At 46.0% G+C, this 19061-nt stretch overlaps 1 protein-coding gene across 18 annotated transcripts in view; it reads right to left on the bottom strand.

The window, feature by feature from the left end:
• unc80 (unc-80 homolog (C. elegans)) overlaps positions 1-12882 on the bottom strand; it is a 52419-nt gene extending 39537 nt beyond the window's left edge. For 6 of the 18 annotated variants that reach the window (XM_028976269.1, XM_028976272.1, XM_028976280.1 and 3 more), the window contains exons 1-16: positions 12698-12881; positions 12516-12564; positions 12105-12261; positions 11753-12027; positions 10811-10934; positions 10568-10632; positions 8138-8280; positions 7496-7769; positions 7261-7395; positions 6723-6942; positions 6509-6640; positions 6157-6425; positions 5765-6064; positions 5448-5579; positions 2166-2313; positions 1755-1778 (exon numbers count right to left, since the gene is read on the bottom strand). In XM_028976269.1, coding sequence (XP_028832102.1) covers positions 1755-1778; positions 2166-2313; positions 5448-5579; positions 5765-6064; positions 6157-6425; positions 6509-6640; positions 6723-6942; positions 7261-7395; positions 7496-7769; positions 8138-8280; positions 10568-10632; positions 10811-10934; positions 11753-12027; positions 12105-12261; positions 12516-12564; positions 12698-12789 — 2539 coding nt within the window. In that variant the 5' untranslated portion in view covers positions 12790-12881. Of the gene's footprint in view, positions 1-1754; positions 1779-2165; positions 2314-5447; positions 5580-5764; positions 6065-6156; positions 6426-6508; positions 6641-6722; positions 6943-7260; positions 7396-7495; positions 7770-8137; positions 8281-10567; positions 10633-10810; positions 10935-11752; positions 12028-12104; positions 12262-12515; positions 12565-12697 lie in introns of all 18 variants that reach the window. The other 12 variants (XM_028976271.1, XM_028976284.1, XM_028976279.1 and 9 more) reach the window with 6 other exon arrangements.
• Between the last annotated feature and the right edge of the window lie 6179 nt (positions 12883-19061).

Genomic DNA, 19061 nt, shown 5'->3' with positions numbered 1-19061 from the left:
GCCTCAAATGTCAATTAATTTAAAGTAATATCTTCAAAATAAAGGAACGACATCTAAAGTGCAATGTGATGTAATTGACCTGTCCCACAGACACAAGCCCTGTCCCCCTTTTATTTCTTAAATATGGCAGTGTTACCTTTAAGACAAGTAATGTTTTTAAAGAAAGATTTTTAAATTCATGTCTCAGTTATTTTAATTTACACAGTTGGCACTATTGATCTTGATTGATTTAACATCATTAAAGACAAATGATGTGACAGAAATTACAACAAAGGGGTAGTTTATTCCTATTCTTTAAAATATATATAACTACCAAGTGGTTCCGTGTTTTATCTAATTATGCAAATCCTGAGCCTTTAACCTTACAATGTAATAAATAAATAATAAAGTGAAGTGATTGTCACTTGTGATAGACACAGCACATAGCACAGCACATAGTGCACACAGTGAAATGTGTCGTCTGCATTTATCCCATCACCCTGAGTGAGCAGTGGGCAGCCATGACAGGCACCCAGGGAGCAGTGTGTGGGGACGGTGATTTGCTCAGTGGCACCTCAGTGGCACCTTGGCGGATCGGGACTTGAACGCTTCCTTAACCGCTATGCAACCACTGCTCCAAAGAGTGCACAAGCCTCACTTTAGCATATACAACTGAAAATGTTTCACTATTTGGAACTGTGTTATTTCAATATGCTCGAGTTGCTTTTCGTCAGATGTTAAAATGTATGGTCATGAAAGTTTAAGCATGTCTGGCTGTCAAATTCAAGCTAAATAACAATCTGAAGGTATATTATTTTATTCCTAAGTGTGGAAGGGGAAGGACATGAGACGACTATGGTGCCTGCAGGGACAGGGAGGGGATGGTCTTGACACATGCTTTGAAAGCTCTCTAACACAGATTACTTGTGAATTATATAATTTACTCTGTGTGTGAGTCAAAAGAAAAGTCATGTACATAACTGTTCTGTAATACACAATATACCAGTCTACCATATTTCAAATGTCTTGAGGTAACTGAGCAAATCTTCTGCAGTAGTTTTAGCAAAGTATGAAGCTCGGGACACAGACAAACACAAAAAATCATTCACTCAGTTTGGAGCAACCTGTTTAGATGGATGTACCATGATTATGATAAGTCATAAGATACATCAGGGACCTATTGATATATCAGGTACTGCCTCCTCCAAAACAGCAAGACCAATTCCCTTATTTTTGCAATGACATTTGGGTTTAAGATTAAAGATGATCAGATTTTTATTTTATGGAATTAACATCTAGATGTGTTAAAAAAAAAAAACATAAGTCCATTTTATCTTTAATGAGACACTTGCCAACACATCAAAGATCTTAACCTCACTTGGTATTTCATCTCCCCCTGCAAGGGAAGGAATATTCCCTTTGCAAGGGAATTTGCAACCATATATTATATATTGTGTTTTTTTTCTACGATCTGTTCAAGAACTTTTGCCTGCTTGGTAACATTGGTGCTTGGTTCTGTTATTTAACACACATGAATGTCAAAACCATTATTTACATCTCAACTCAAACACAAATGCTTTCAATTAAGCAAAAGCAAAGGAACTGGCCTTGCCAATACTTTTGGAAGGAACTGTATACTAACCCCATGTGTATTAACACTAATGAATGTAATTTTACAAAAGCAACGTATTATAAACAGACTACTATGGTTCTACTGAATCTTTAATTAATACTAGGTGCAGAGTGTAAAAAACGGTCTTTCCTTGAGAACTCACCTCCCTGCAGAACTCTGTAGGCTGCTTCATAACAAAACAAACCTACTATCATCATATACAGGAAAATAATATGTAAATAAATAAAAAAAGGAACAAATATTTTTTGTATAGGTACAGTGTCAAACACAGGCATATCCTTTACTGATCCTGAATTAAATTTATTAAATCTTGTAATCATCATGTGATCTGAACAGATACATTTTAAAATAAAGTTTAAAAATTTTAAAAAGTCATCATACTACAAACCATTATAGGCACATGGTTCAAACTGCGATATTATATCAAATTCTCCTGGAATTAGTTTTTCTAGCACTTTTTGTGTTTGAAGTCTACTTTGTAGACTTTTAGTTTAGAAACGATGGCAGTGTTTGTGCATGTGTTTGTGTGTGTTGTTTGCTTGCAGGCCCTTACTGTCCGTCATAGGCTCCATACAGAATCCCAGCAGCGCATGTAGAAAGTCCACAATGTTGTTGAGTGAGTCTTTGTTGACATATTCCCTCAGTGTCTGACGAAACTGCACTTTATCCAGCTTATACAAGCTAGTGAGGCAGCTCTGGGCCTGATACACACACACACACACACACACAGAGAGAGTTCATTTCTACCAAATAATGTACTTCAAAACTAATACTACTCATGAAGATCATAAAATGAACAATACTAAATTATTAAAACATGTTTAAACAAAGAATGAGAGTTTTTAAAACACTTGTTCAGATTTTATCATGCAATGAAACCAAGGGTACTGACCGCTCCTGGTCAGTTCTATGCACGCTGTCAGTACCCAATTGTAATCAGTACCCCTACTCCTAAACCTAACCCTAACCATTGCGCACACGTGGAACCGAATGGACACTGACACACATGCTGTACTGAAGTGGGTTCTGGCAGATTACAAAAAAATTGAAGGCTTGTTTTATTTTATTTATTGGGTCTGCCATATTTATAAGACATTTAAACGCTATATTACTCTATAAGATTACTAGTCATGTTTAATGTTATTTAAGCCCATATACTGTATTTTTGGAAACTCGAACTTAGGACTTTGTAAACATCCGCAGAAACCCTGCCGTGCGCTCTTGCCCAAAACTAGTACCTTGTGTTGCAAGTAGTTGTGTTTGGCACCGATGACATGACTTTGTCATTTTCGCAAAGGAGATGATAATTCTGCATTAGGCCGGGATAATGAAAATCTCTCCTTTTGGCTAAATTTATATCGCATACCGTTCATACTGCACAGCCCTAATTCCGATTACGAGTCTGTTTCCTTATCCACTAGGAACCAGCTTATGGTCTGACAAGGGGTCTGACACTACGCTGACAGACACAGAAAACCTTCTTGCCACAGCTCACGTTGATGTTCCATCCTGGATGAGCTGCACTATCTGAGCCATTGTGTGGGTTGTAGACTCTGCCTCATGCTTCCACTAGACTGAAAGGACCGCCAGTATTCAAAAGTGACCAAAACATCAGCCAGAAAGCCTGGTAAGTGAGTAGTGGTCTGTGGTCACCACCTGCAGGATCACATCTTTATTGGGGTCATCTTGCTAATTGCCTATAACTTCCATCCTGTTGTCTATTCCGTTTGCACAACAGCATGTGAAATCGATTGTTAATCATTGTTGCTTCATAAGTGGACAGATTTATTTGACTTAAGAGTTACATTGTGTTGTTTAAGAGCTCCCTTTACTTTTTTGAGCAGTGTATTTCATTCCACATTTGCCAGCAAGTGCAAATCAAATTAACATTTCATAAAACAAATTTTCAACACGTAAAACACTTAACCCAATCACTGGAACAAATTTCCTGTTATGTGTAATGGGCAAGACCAACCACGGAAAAATGGATGTCAGAGAACCCGAAAAAAGGCTGGAGTTGAAACTGAAGGACACGCAGACATGTTGATAGCTGAGATGAACTCAGCGACTGAGTGCTGCTTCTGCAGTATTTCAGCCTTTTAAGTGAAAGTAAATCGATTGACATTGTGAAACAGAGCAAGCAATGTGTCCTTTGCATGTAACCAATCACCCTTAGTGAGCAATGAGCAGTGGGCAGCTCATGCAGCAGAGTGCGGGGACAATGCTTTGTTCAGTGGCACCCTGGCGGCTCAGGATTCAAACCGGCAAACTTCCAATTACAGACCTTGGAACACCCTACTTGTGCATTCCTTTATTGGTCACCTGATCCGGAACCAAGACAAAACTTCCCCCTCCAGGACCGGCTCCAAACAGCTGTGGGATAGAGGCCAGCCATGTTGGTAGTCTGCGATGAGGGTGACGTCCAGGTTGAATCTACTTGGGATACTTGATTAACTGGGTATCACTACTTCAACACATGATTCAACTCACAGAACAACGTGACTGTGAGGAAATACAAACCTCCTCCCAGTGACCAGGTGCTGTGTCTAACCAGGGCAGATGTGAGATAACTCACAAAAGCTACTGGACCTGACAACATCCCTGGAAGATGCTCAGAGAATGTGCAGACCAGCTGACAGATGTTCACAGGGACATCTTCAACATCTCACTGAGCAGCGGCATTGTTCCTACATGTCTCACAGCCACCACCATTGTGCCCGTGCTGAAGAAGTCTTCCGTGTTATGTCTCAATGACTACCATCTTGTTGCGCTTACACCCATCATGATGAAGTGCTTCGAGAGGCTTTGAGAGACCCTGCTACCCTCCACCCTGGACCCAGTGCAATTCACCTATTGTCTGAACTGTGCCACACAGCTGCAGCTGGCCCTGCAGCTGACCCTCACCCACCTGGACAACAAGGACACATATGCTGTTCATAGACTTCGGTTCAACAATCAAGACCATCATTCCCCAGCACCTGGTCAAGAAGCTGAGCCTGCTGGGCCTGAACACAATGTATCTGAATTGCAAATGTATCTTGGACTTCCTGACAGAGACCTCAGTCTGTCCAAATCAGGAACAGCATATCCAGCACCACCACACTGAGCACTGGAGCTCCTCCTCAGGGCAGTGTGCTCAGTCCAATGCTGTTCACCCTGCTGATCCACGACTGTGCAGTGATGCACAGCTCCAACCACATCATCAAGTTTGCCAATGACACAACTGTGGTGGGATTTATCAGCAAGAACGATGAGTCAACATACAGAGAGGAGGTGCAACGCCTGATGGACTGGTGTAAGGTCAACAATCTGTTTCTGAACAGGTACAGATCTAAAGAGAGGATGAAAGTGAAGTAATTGTCATTGTGAAACACATCACCCTTGGTGAGCAGGGCGCCCATGAAGTAGTTTGTGGGGATGGTGCGTTGATCAGTTACACTAGGTTAAAAGCAGAGGACACATTTTGTTGTGTGCAAAAATGAACCCCAGCGGAGCAAGCAATGCATTACACTTCCCATCCACACTGTTCCCCTTCAACCCCCCCTTAAGCTCAAGCTCAAGTCTGTTCACCCTACATTCACACAAAACATCATGGACGGTCTCCCTTCTGGACACTTCTGGTGTATCAAAAATACTCTTTCTGTTTGAGTTAAGTGTAATTCAGTTATAACTAAACATGTTTTATGAAATGTCAATTTGTTGTACAAAATATTCATTTGTTTTATTAAATGTTAATTTGATTTCCACTTTTTGGCTATTAGTAGATTTCTACTTGCTCAGTTATAATGCAATTTTTCCCAGTCCTATAAAATAATAATTGTGACAGAAACCAAACCTGCATGCGCAGTCTGTCTCCCGACAGACCACGGTGACCCTCCCCACATCCATATGCACAGCCGAGTGACTTCACAATTTTTATAAGCATGGTGAGAGCCAGCCTGTGAGTGCTCATAGATGAGCCGTCCTCCTACAAGACACGCAGACACAGGCAGGCAACAGACAAATGAATGAGAAAATATAATAGCACTATAAATTACTTTACTACTCTATAATGTGCCAGTAACGTGCCATTTTCTATGAGCAGTAAATTTGTCAGTGGACAACTGTGTGGCGTATCAGGGACTCACTGTGTGCTTGGACTAAAGTATTCACCTTCTTGTCCTTATTGTTTCTTACATCGTTCCGACTCCCCCCTCCATTTCCATCTCCTCCATCTCCACCTCCTCCAGATCCTGCCCCCAGGCCTCCAGACACACCGCCCATTGGCCCACTGGTGCTTTGATCTATGGTTCGTATTTCTGCATTCTCCTTGCCATCTGGAGGAGACACGCGTGTTGCTATGCCTGGTACAACATCCAGCTGCAGCAAACACTCTATAATGTTAAGAGCTGCATCACAAACACGAGAGCTGATGTCGTGAGTCAACACGGCGTACAGGGCTCTCAACACCACCTGGGAAACAAAGGTTAAAAACAAAGACGTAATGGATTAGTGCATGCTAGTAGGACATAGAAAACAGTATATAAATATAAATTGTCCCTCACCGTCAGATCCAGCATGCCATTCTTCAAGATGAAGTTGTTGGTGCCCTCAATGTGCTCACCCTCTTCTAAACAGGAGTAATTGATGCATGAGTCTGTGAGTGAGCGGGGCAGGTTTGCACATGCCAGTGGTTCAGTGGGCATCTCTGGGATTGGCACTTGACCACAAAGTTTCTTCATGTGTTCAGTGAAGAAATCAGCATAGCCCACGTTGAATGATGCCACTGTGGTGTTAAATGTTGCCATGGTGATAGTAGAAATCTGAGACCGAACTATGGGCAGAATGTGATAAAACACAGTTTTGACATTGAACTGTACATCTCATTAGTCTATCATTTCAGATTTGGAGTCCTACCTCCTTCTTTAATGGTGTTGTCTGCATGACTGTTGGTGTGTTCTGGAAGGTTGTGTTGTGAGTGTGTGTGTTTAGCACTCAAGCTGTCTGCATCTGTTGCTGTATCTGTGCTGCCTCGTCGCGTGAACTTCCCTATAACAAAAAGGAATAATTTGTGTGCTTTAAAATAAAGTATTTCAAAATATATTGGTATTATAACTCGTATGCATTTTACCCATGATAGTTGCCTGCCACCCTCCCCTTTCGAGTCCTCGGCGGTCCTCTCCCAGACCACTGAAACTGGAGAAGGAGAAAGTGCTGCGGGTTGGAGACACATCCAGATGATCCTCATGCAGCAGGAAAGGAACACCCATCCGTCGCTGGCGCTTCTTCCCTCCACCCACATGGAATGGGATAGAGCCCTTCCGCTCGCGGTCCTCACGCCGGTTTTTAAACTATATGCACCAAAAACATGAACACGTTTATAAAAGACCAAAATAATCACACTCTGAAGACTTGTTGCATGTTGCAATCTTACATTCTTAGCTGTGTTTATATTTGCATTGTGTCAAATTGTCAATTTAAAATTGAGCCCATAAAAGGAAATAGTAGCCACAATAAAAAAAATACACTTGCTATTATATTTGTATTCAATTAAGTGCAGAAATTGCATCAGATATTGTTAAATATTATTTATTTTATTAAAAAAAAAAAACATATGTCTTGTAGTTGCTCTGTAAGAGACACACACAGAAATGTCTACAGTTCCTGACCTTCTTAAAAATGTTCATTCCAAGGTCAGAGGAGAGGTCAGGGACAGCTGGTCTCCTAAGGTTGGTGAGGGAGACTTTGGCAAACGTCTCAGAACTCAAACACTTCTCATCCTCCGTACACTTCATTGTCATGTCCTGCACACATACAGAAACACAGCAGTTGTCATCCACTTCTTTTCTCCTGATCTAATCTTCCATTCTCCTCAGTTGTCCACATCGCATTCATGTGTGTTACCTGTGTCTTGTGTGTGTTCACCAGTGATGGGGCTGCAGCCACCATAGATGAGCTGCGTGGTCGTGGCAGTGCAGTGAGGGGCACTTCGGGTGACTTGTGAGGCTTCTCTTCCAGAATTTGTTTGAGTCTCTGTAGGTAGAACATGAGGGCCCAGTAAACGCCTTCCTCCGCCCAGTGAGGCTGCAGCAGACAGCGCAGGACTGCAACATCAAAGTATGTGGCGTACCGCGCCCTCTGAGTCATGGACATGCACACACCTCCTGAAGGCGATGTCCTGGAAGAGGAGAGGAGAAATTCCTTGTGAACCCTGAGCATCTCATGCATGGAGTGTCCGTACTGACATATATTACTTTTCCTCTAGCTTTCTGCCTTGCGGTACTGCATAACGGCATGTGAAAAGACAAGCTATTCATAGTGGTGGTTGCCATAGCAACTGTCTCAGCAGTAAAAAATGGAAAATTGCCATGGATTATTTTAGAACCAGCACCAAGCAAATCTTGGACACAAATGTTATCCAACTTTTTGTAAATGTTATAAATAATTTACATATTCACATAAGAACATAAGCACATGTGCACATTAGATAAACAAAATGTTTTTGGTAAAAGGTGTGTGTATGTGTTTGTGTGTGTGAACACCTACTTCTTTGGTGAGGAGACCCTCTCACGAGGAGGCTGAAGGGAGGGTCCACCCTTCTCCACAGAATTTCCTCGAAGGAGACAGCCCTGATCCCCAGGGGAAGAGGAGAAATCCACCTCGCTGGTTTCACATACAACCTGGAACCCCTGGAGGGTGAATAAAAGAGAGGGGTCTATTCATAATCTGAACAAATTAAGTGCTCAAATGCAGCACTTTAAATTTACAATAGTTGTAAATAGTTGTACTTTGCATAAGAGCAGGTCTGTGCTGCTGTGTATCACAAGTGACAATCACTTCACTTTCTTCTTCTTCTTAACATCTTTTAAGTGTTGTTAAAAGACAAGGGAACTGTACAAAGTGGTAAATGCTGTACTGCCCAAACGTTTTTGTGGAATGTGCCTGGATGGCAAGAATGGATATTTATTTACAAATCAAATGATGTTGACAAGAAAAAACATGAATTATTTTGTGTTCCTAGCTCACCTAAACTGAGAGATCTGGGGAGAAGGGCCTTAGTCAGGGAGGTGACCAAGAACACAATGGTCACCCTATAAGAGCTGCGAACCTCCGCCAAACAAGAGGTGTCAGAAGCCAGCAAATGGCTTGAGGTGTCAAGACAAGAAAGTCCTTGTCGGAGGAGGATGACTTCCGGTATCTGTTTGGATAAGGACAATCCTGATTGGCAACTTTTTGGGGAGTCAAATGGCAAGATAAAGGAGCTTTCTCTTATAGGAGCTCTCTTCACTTCCTCGTCCAATGGGTTTCGCCCCCCCACCCCACAGTTTCTGGGACTTTCTTTCTCTCCCTGTTTCTCCTGAGTGGAGAAGCCTCTCTGAAGCCTCTCCATGTAACTGCAATAGTAATCTACCGGTGTAAATAAATTAGAAATCTTGTAACCTCTATTGTGCCGTGCCTCTCTATGTCCAGGTAACATCAGCTGAGTGTTTTAAATACAGTGCTAGCTGTTTTTTTTTTTTTTACAATAGAACCTTCTAGAAGGACAACCATCTCTACAGCAATCCACCAATAAGGCCTGTATGGCCTGTGTCACATCTGTGAGCTGATGGGGGAGTGAAGCGCAGAGGCTGGACATCTTGCAAACAATGATTATTTTAATATAAGGAAACAAAACTGGCACGAGGGCCAACAACAGGGAAAACAAAAGGGGAGAACATAATAATAATAATAATAAAGTGAAGTGATTGTCACATGTGATACACAGCAGCACAGCACACAGTGCACACAGTGAAATTTGTCCTCTGCATTTAACCCATCACCTGAGTGAGCAGTGGGCAGCCATGACCGGCGCCCGGGGAGCAGTGTGTGGGGACGGTGCTTTGCTCAGTGGCACCTCAGTGGCACCTTGGCGGATCGGGATTCGAACCGGCAACCTTCTGATTACGGGGCCGCTTCCTTAACCGCTAGGCCACCACTGCCCATAAACAAACCTGCAGGTAAGTGACGACAGCCAGAACTGAATACAACTGTACCTAAGCTGCAGGGTCCACATTAAAACTTGGCAGCCTCAATGGGCTGCTCACAAGTCCTTATAGCCAGGCTCCTGCCATGTCTACCTAATTTACCACACTTGTTCCATGGCTGGAGCCCTGATGTCAAGCAGATTGCCGTATCCAGCCGCACCCAATCGTTACAGCCTGTGGCCAGACGGAAGCCGCTCCTTAGTAAAAGGCTAATGGCAGTTTCCCAAATGGCACCTGCATGCCTCTCACACCATTAGAAACAAAATTCTCTGGTCTGTTGAGATAAAGATTGAACTCTCTGGTGTGACTGCCAGGCGTAATTCCTGGAGACATCCTGCATGAAAACCTGGTCCAGAGCGCACTTGAACGGTGACGGTTCACCTTTCAGCAGGACAATGACCCTAAACTCACAGCCAAGATATCAAGATTTGATATGGCCCAGCCACTCAACATCTCAACATCTCCAACATCTGTGGAAAGATCTTAAAATGTCTGTGCACCGACACTTCCCATCCAGTCTGATGGAGTGGTGAGGAACAGAAATAGTCCAAACTGGCCAAGGATAGCTGACGCCAAGCTTGTGGCATCATATTCAAAAAGGATGCACTTGAGGATGCAATTGCTGCCATTAATTTGTTAAAACCTCAAGTAAACTTTTTCACTTTGTCATTATGGGGTGTGGTGTGTAAAATTCTGAGGAAAAAAAATATTTAAACCGTTTTGGGAAAAGACTGTAATAACGCAAAATGGGGAAAATTTGATGCCCTGTCAACACTTTCCGGAAGCACTGCATTAATAATATTATTATTAGTAGTAGTGTATTATCATTGTGCTTTAATAATGGTAGAAATAACACAGGCTGATCGAACCATTGTCACTCACATGAGTATAAAATACAAGCAGTTTAATGCCTGATGTGAATTAATGTGTACTTCTAGTGTACTTCACTCACCATGGGACCAGGGTTGCTTGCACTGTGAGGGGGACACTGCTTGTTACCCGGAGAATTCCTCTTTGCTGTGTTTGTGCACAAAATATCAAACATGTTAGAAGCTGAAGTCTCCAAACCATCACATTTTATTAAAAAGAAATATACACAACTGTACAGTCCCAGATAAAACTACTCAAAACCAACTGCCATAAAGGCTGTAAAAAGAGAACTAATCAAATCGTCTGCTATGGACGGACCCATCACCTGTAACAATGTTCCGCAGCGGCTTGATGAGAGCAGAGAAGGCGGGAACTTCAGGCTGACGGTGCTCCCACATTGGTTGCCATATGATAAGTCCACTGGCTAATCGAAAGGTCAGGTCTGATTCCTGTGAAAAATTCACTGAACATTCACTTCACATTCATAGAAGTTGCAAACAAATAAATAACAACACAAATCAATTATTACAACTGCAACAGAATCATTATGCAAACATCATATCGTTGAGGAAATTAATTTAGAAGAAGGGAACTGCAAAAAGTCTTGTGGGGTGGATTTGTGAACGTAAACAAATGGTACTTATAGACTATTGAGTAATGTCATATTTACTGTTTCACCTGTCAGAATTCCTGAATTATGGCACAATAAACTTCCTGTTTGGCCTGGATCTGGAGGTGAGATGGCTATAGCAGAGATCAGATTTCTAATGCCCACTGACTGAACCTGTGTTTTAGCTGTACTAGGGTGGTACACTCACCGGTAAACCAGAAGACCACAAAGTCCCAGAAATGTAAATGTACTAGGAGTGTACAGAATGCATGGAGTCGAAAGGAAGGAGACTGCATGTACATTTACACTATTTTGTACCGGATTTGACTGGTGAGTCTGTACATTTGTGACTGAGGACTGTAGTGTTATGTTACCTTTTAATGCTGTACAATAAATTTATATCATTTCCTTTATACCACAATCGTTATGAAGCTTCGATTCTGATTGGCTGGTAGTGTTGGTCCCATGTAATTGCAAGCAGCATATCTTGGTCTAAAACTCAATTTATTAAACCTCATTTCATTAAACCTGTGGGATAAATCCCTTAACCACATACCTCATTAAGTGGGTTTAATGCTGCAGCAAGGGAGTCATGACACTGATACTATGTAATTGTTGTCTGGTTAATTAATGCAAGACATTAATTTGATATAGTACCTTAATGCGATTGATAAGCGGAGCAAACAAGAAGACGAAAAGTTCGACTGTTGCCATGTTGCACTGATACAGTCTTGTGCGTGTGTTCTCGTCGTCCTCTGTTGAAATGCCATGCTGTACAGCACTCTGATTGGCCAAAGGCTGCAAAAGTGCATGGCTGCTGCTGCTCCACCCCTGGGTGGCCTCCAGAGGGCACTCCTGAGGAGCTTCAAGCAGCACCCAGTGCAATGTGTGCAGGAGCTTGGTCTCTGCCACCCCCAGCTTGTCCTGGTGGCCTGTTCACACATAAGCACACAGTGAAACTTCATCAGTGAAACTTCAGTGTGTGTGTGTGTGTGTGTGTGTAGAGTACCCAGCTTGTTCCGGTTGGACAGCAGGATGGCAGTGCAGTGCAGGACGTGGGGTAGCGCAGCCTGCAGAAGCTCCCATCGAGGGACACTTTGGATGGCTTCAGTCAGCGCAGGAGACAGACCATGAAGTTTATTCTCCACCAGTACCCTCTCAAATGACTACACACATGCTCACACACACACACACACACACACACAGGCACACACACAGATCAGTCCAACATCAGTCAACACACTAGACAGACTTCATGATGAAAGCATGTGTAGCTTTTCATCCATTTCAGCTTTTAACAGGATGAAGCCCAGGTCCATCAGCACTGATTGGAGTTCTGTGTGTGTGTGTCTGTGTGTGTATGTGTGTGTGTGAGTGTGTGTGAGGGGGATGGAAGCATCAACGTTAACGCTTTACTCACCACGCAAGAGGATTCATACTGCTTTCCTAATTTCGGTCGTAGAAAAGCACTGGGGACACAGAACGCATTGATAATACACCTTGGTTTGTGTGTGCAGCAGTGAATATAAGCAGGTCGAAGCCGGGGGAAGGGGAGCAGGACGCGTTCCTACTGAACGGTTAAAAAAGGCGAAATCTCGTCACCTGGTCTGTCGCCACAGGAAGGTCTGGATGGGGAACGGGATCCCTCGTGCGCTGTCGGCCTCCGCGTCATCCAGACTCTTCCTCTTCACCATCTTTCCCCCCGTTTCATTCCACCTGCAGCTCCCGTTCCAGGAAAATGGCTCCTCCTCCTCTTCCTCCTCCTGCCGCTGCGCGCATCAGCACCACCCTCGCAGAACAGCGCCGGTGTTCTATCATTTTACCCTACTTGTCGAAACGACCTACCACTGCGCATGCGCACGGCCATAAACGCATGCTGCCATCGCACGGTTTTCAATGTTTAGTTGGAGTAGTTAAAGGAAAACACGTTAAGTGCAGCATCAAATACTTGTGTTTCGGAGCTATCAGAACATAAATGTTTTTTTTGGACAATAAAGTGTCATAATTAATATTCAAACAGGTAAAACACTGGTGGTAGAACAATCTGATGGGTGTTTCTGAGCTATCACAACAAAGTACTTGTGGTTTACGGACAGTATAATATTATTATTATATAAACAAGTACATAGCGTTTGTTCATCTAGCAGGAACAGTCGCTATAAAAATATGATGTGGTATGAAATTCTGACAAGGTAGGACAATTCGACAGAACACCTAACACCTTTCTATCATTTTTATCAGAAAATTAGAAATATAAGCCACAAAACTGTGGTTACATTCACACACTGTGTCTAACAGGACTCATTTTCAGGCTAACAACCCCACAGAACTATATTTAAATAAAATTTAAAATAATTAATAAAAGAAGAGTATAGAGTGGATGCGTTTCAGTCTATCGCTCTACGTGTTTTCCTGAGAAATTATTATGTAATTCAGCACTATGGAATTATAATATAATATACTCTAATACCAAACCGATTCATTTTTTACATTTTCATCTTCATGTGTAAATAGACGTAATACCCGCAGTATTCCCAGATATATGAAGCATGATACCCAGATGTATGGAAGACTGTATAAGTTTAAAAGTTCTCAACCAATTTTTATGGTCCCAGTCTTGTCTTGGTCTCGGACATTGCGGTCTCGATGGGATAGGGAATAGAAGGAAAACAGCACAGAACAGTACCATTATTTATTACACGTCTAAATTCAAATGCAACCAGTGAGAAAAGCTTAAGTGTAGGACAGTTATGTAATATTCCTAAAGCTTCTATAAAATAGCGCCCAATAAGTCTTGAATCACTGCTTGTTTTGTAGAAATTCTTTTTCATGAGAAGCCGTCAATACACCCATTAATACATACGGCAAAAATGTTTTAACTTGTTGTATGAATTGATGTGGCAAATATAATTAAGTCCCTTTGAAAGTGAAAGTAAAGTGATTGTCATTGTGAAACACTGCAGCACAGCACATGGTGACACAGCGAAATGCGTCCTCTGCTTTTAACCATAACCTTTGGTGAGCAGTGGGCAGCCATGACAGGTGCCCGGAACCTGGCAACCTTCTGATTACGGGTCCTTATCCGCTAGGCCACCACTGCCCCAAAGATTGAGAAGTATTGTCTCCTGGGAAGGGTATACTTACCCTTCAGAATACAATTCGCCTAATATGATTCTTCTTCTTTTTTTGCTTCATGTTCATTTTCTCTGCACTTTGTGAGCATCCATCTATAACCATGCATTTTCCCCGGACCTTGTAATTGTTCCTGGATGAAGTCAATAACAGGACCTAAGTCTGTGTAGTCCTTCTGTCGGCTGAGCAGAAATGTGCAGAAAATTTAAATGTACATTTACATTTACAACATTTATCAGACGCCCTTATCCAGAGCGATTTACAATCAGTACTTACAGGGACAGTCCCCCACCTAAAGTTTTAAAGTGAAGTGATTGTCACATGTGATACACAGCAGCACAGCACACGATGCACACAGTGAAATTTGTCCTCTGCATTTAACCCATCACCCTGAGTCAGCCATGACAGGCGCCCGGGGAGCAGTGTGTGGGGACGGTGCTTTGCTCAGCGGCACATCAATGGCACCTTGGCGGATCGGGATTCGAACGGGCAACCTTCTGATTACAAGGGCCGCTTCCTTAACCGCTAGGCCACCACTGCCTACCTGGAGCCACTTAGGGTTAAGTGTCTTGCTCAGGGACACAATGGTAGTAAGTGGGTTTTGAACCTGGGTCTTCTGGTTCATAGGCGAGTGTGTTACCCCTAGGCTGATTAGAATCCCGGGTCTATGTGTAAGAGAAGCAAAAATTTCATTGTATGACATTGCAAAATGAAAATAAAACTTGATTACCGGAGTCCTCTCTTAAGATTTAGAGATGTAGAGATGTTGCACATGTTTGTCTTGTCTAGTGTGTCTAGTGTGTCCTGTTTGAAATATCCAACATATCCACAACATGATGTTTTCCCGTTCATTGTACAGAAAAATTTTACTTTTCTCTTATAGAGATCTGTACAGTATTTAAGTTTTAGTATTAGATTAGTTTGTAAATGCATACACACACACACACACACACACACACACATATTTTATGTACACACATGTAAACATGTATACACATATATTTTTCTCTCTTTTATGATTGCAATATGGGGGGTCTGTGTGAAACATTATTTCAATACATGGTATACTGTGTATACTGTTGTACTGACAATAAATTAAATTACTTGTGTGCAGTTCATAGTACTTTAGGGGTTCCTTACACTACCCTTTGTTAAGTCAGTGAACCAGCACTGCCTAACTAATGTTAATTTGATCAATACGCTAGAAGAAAACGAATGTCAGTGAACATCTAAGAGCCAAATGTCCGTTGTATTCAGTTCAAAGCAAGGGATCATTACATAGCAATATTTTTATCTTCCCCTGTCCCTAGTATAAGAGATATAATATGAACATCTTTCTGATACATCCAATCTCTTTCCCTTGACGAGGTCTGATAAAATGGTTATTGGAGAGGATTGCTCAGAATACTGTTTTTCCACCAGGCCTCGTAATTATGACAAATCTGGGAGATTTTAAATGAGAGACATATGAACAATATAATTGAAAAGATAACATGAATTAGATTTAACAAGCAATGACACTTTACAGCCAGGCCTTTTTTCTCTATAGCTTCTTATTTGGAGAAAACAACTATATTCAGGGCAGGTCCATACACAGAGGCATTTTGTACAGATTTGTCTGGAACTATAGACCATGAACTAACTGTACAATATAAACGGGTGTCAGTACAGCTATGACTTTACTATGGGGTGGGGGTGAGAGAGAGATGCTCTGGTCTGTAACGTGAATAAAGTTTTTAGCCCTAGTGTCACGACTACGGACTTACGGGGGAAGGAAGCGCAGAGGTCTGACATACTGGGAAGGGGTTTTTATTAACAAACAAAGAAATACAAATAAAGACTGGCGCGGTGGCCGAAAACGATTTAAACTTAAATAAAGAACATAAACAAACCCGTAGGCGTGTGGCGATTGCCAGAACTCAAAAACACATAACACTAAACAAGGTCAAGTTCGTGCATAGAGTTCACGAAATTGCCAGCGACCCCGAACGGGCGGAAACTTCCGGCATTTATGGGGCGTCAGGATTGAGTTCCGGTGTGGAGCCCAGCTGCAGGCAATCCTGACAGAGCCCCCCCTCCAAGGGCTACGTCCTCGGAGCCCCAACAGTACCATCAGTGGAGGCGGCGGGGCGGACGGCGGCAACCACAGGGCTCCTGCCCTGCTGTATCCTCCCCTTGGAGGACCCGGTCCCTCGGGCTGGCTCCCCGGCGTGGTCAGGCGTGGCGGCCCCGGTCCCTCGGGCTGGCTCCCCGGCGTGGTCAGGCGTGGCGGCCCCGGTCCCTCGGGCTGGCTCCCCGGCGTGGTCAGGCGTGGCGGCCCCGGTCCCTCGGGCTGGCTCCCCGGCGTGGTCAGGCGTGGCGGCCCCGGCTCTCGGGCTGGCTCCCCGGCGTGGTCAGGCGTGGCGGCCCGGCGTGCCGGGTGGCTCCCCGGCGTGGCAGGCGTGGCGGCCCCGGACCCTCGGCCTGGCTCCCCGGCGTGGTCCCGCTTGGCGGCCCCGGACCTCGCCTGGCTCCCCGGCGTGGTCCCCGGCGTGGCCCGCAGGCGGCCCCGGACCCTCGGCCTGGCTCCCCGGCGTGGTCCCGCATGGCGGCCCCGGACCCTCGGCCTGGCTCCCCGGCGTGGTCCCGCATGGCGGCCCCGGACCCTCGGACCTGGCTCCCCGGCGTGGTCCCGCATGGCGGCCCCGGACTCCCGTACCTGCACACAATAATCAGGGCCGATCCATCTGGGTACGTGTGGGCCCTGTCTCCACATGTCCCCTCTGACACGTCTTGTGTCACCCCCTGCACCGCGCAGGGAGATTGTCCCAGAGCCTCCGGCGACTGTTCCAGGCACCCCAGGCTGGTGCCTTCTGGGACTATGCAGCCCCTCTCGCTGCACGGCCCTGGTGCCAAGGGGGGGGCATTGCCAGACCATCCGGCTAGCCCCTTCTGCGTCCGTGGGACAAGCGGCCCTCTTCCTGCCTGTCCCAGCTGGGTCCTCATGCCTACCCGGGGGCTCTATGGCGCTCCACCCCTCTGGAGGCAGACGCAGGCCCATGCCTGGCCCGCCCTCCTCACTGGCTACCGGAGGACCCAGCTCCATCGCTTCCCCACCTCCCCTCCCCTCAGGAGGAGTCCCCAACCCGAACTGCACCCCCCCCAAAAAATTCTTTGGGGGAGCACCCCCCCCGGCTGGACTTAGGGTACCTTGGGGCTTGTCCACCTCGCCTTGGACCAGCACATTCGGGTCAGGAACCTCCTCCCTGGGGTTCGGCCTCCGCGGCTGGGTCGCCATCTGGTGGACACAAAGAGGGGAAGTGGGGGCGACATACGGACACATATGCCACACAGACACACACAGACAGAGACAGACAGAAGAGAGGGTCGTCTGGCTCCCTCTCTGGGCTCTCCGGGACCTCCTCAGGGGGCACAGCCAGGATCTCGGGAGGAGCGACCTTCTCGTCGCCCACCAGTGCTGGGTCTTCTTGCCCCGGATCCTGACTGGCACTGGATGTGGTGGAGGGGCAGAGTTCGATCCCTGGCTCAGGCCGATCAAACTCCGCCCTCAGTCTCTGTTGGAAGTCCCGAAAACTCCTGTCTGTCTCTCCCTGCTGCCAGAGGGTTGTGCTCCAGCCCCATGCTGATCCAGTCAGACACTTGAGGATGGTAGTGATCTCGTCTGTGTCTGCTGCCCCACTGAAGGGTCCCGGGACAATTGGGCTGTCCCACACGGGGCTGGGCACGTCGCTGGAGATGGTGGTAGGTGTGTGGTGTGGAGGGGGGTGGACGTCTTCTCCAGCATGCGGGGGCGCTGGTGATGCGCTGCCGTTCAGCTGGGGAACGTCCGAGCAGAGGGAAGGCGGGTCGGCGACTGGAACTGGGAGGGCATCTTCCCTGTGAGGCAGTTCCGACAGTGCAGTTGCTGGTTGGCGACCTCCTGTCGCCCTGTTCCACCAGCTTACGCCCGCATCGCTGTCCTCCTCCTCACTGTTGTCGCACCTCTGGGACTGACGTGGGTTTCCACGGACCTCGCAACGGACGGGCACGATGGGCGGAGCCATCCCGGCACCGACTGCCCAATCGGCGTCATCCTCGTGTTGGTCCGTGTCGACCTCATACCCTCGGAAGTCACGTGGATCTTCACGGATGTCGCGACAATCTTGGACGCGCGCGCTGGGTGGAGCCATCCCGGCCCCGACTGCCCAACGAAAATCCACGTCATTGTCGCTTTCGTCATCCGTGTCCTCCCACCTGTGACTCCGAGGGTCGTCCACCCTGCGGACATCCTGGACCCAGGGTGCGATCAACTCCCAGGGACAGTACTCTGGCCATTCGGGCTGGAGGCTGCCCATCCCCTCGCTGGAGGGACGCCGCCGTTGTTGTCGCTTCTCACCCCCCTGGAAGTGACGTGGGTCCCCACGGACCTTGCGACGATCGCAGACTGGTGCGATGGGCGGAGCCCAACTTTCGTCTCCCGTGCTCTCGTCGTCGTCCGTGTCGTCCCAGTCCACGGGGAGCCTTGCCAGCAGAGCGCAGAGTTCTTGGCTCGACATGGCGAAGATCGTGGGGGTCGCATCTTCTGCGCTCGCTGCCCACGTCACTTCCTCGCTGCTGCCGACGCCAACGTCCTCGCTCCGCCCACTCACCCGCCGACGTTGTCGCTTCCGGGTTTCGCGGAGTTTCCCGGGGATGACGTCATCACTCGGCGCCGCGTACCACGGCTTCTCGGGGAGAAAACGCTCCACCAGAACGGGCGGCGCGTCTCTCCCCTGGTGTCCGCGTTCGCCGCGCCGGGCTGCGTCCTTCGCGGCGTTTCTTCTCCTCTGTTTTTTACCTCTGCGCTTTTGGGGGG

Source organism: Denticeps clupeoides, chromosome 4, assembly GCF_900700375.1.
Source record: "Denticeps clupeoides chromosome 4, fDenClu1.1, whole genome shotgun sequence".
NCBI classification, from domain to species: Eukaryota; Metazoa; Chordata; class Actinopteri; order Clupeiformes; family Denticipitidae; genus Denticeps; species Denticeps clupeoides.
This window is presented reverse-complemented; position numbering and strand designations above follow the sequence as displayed.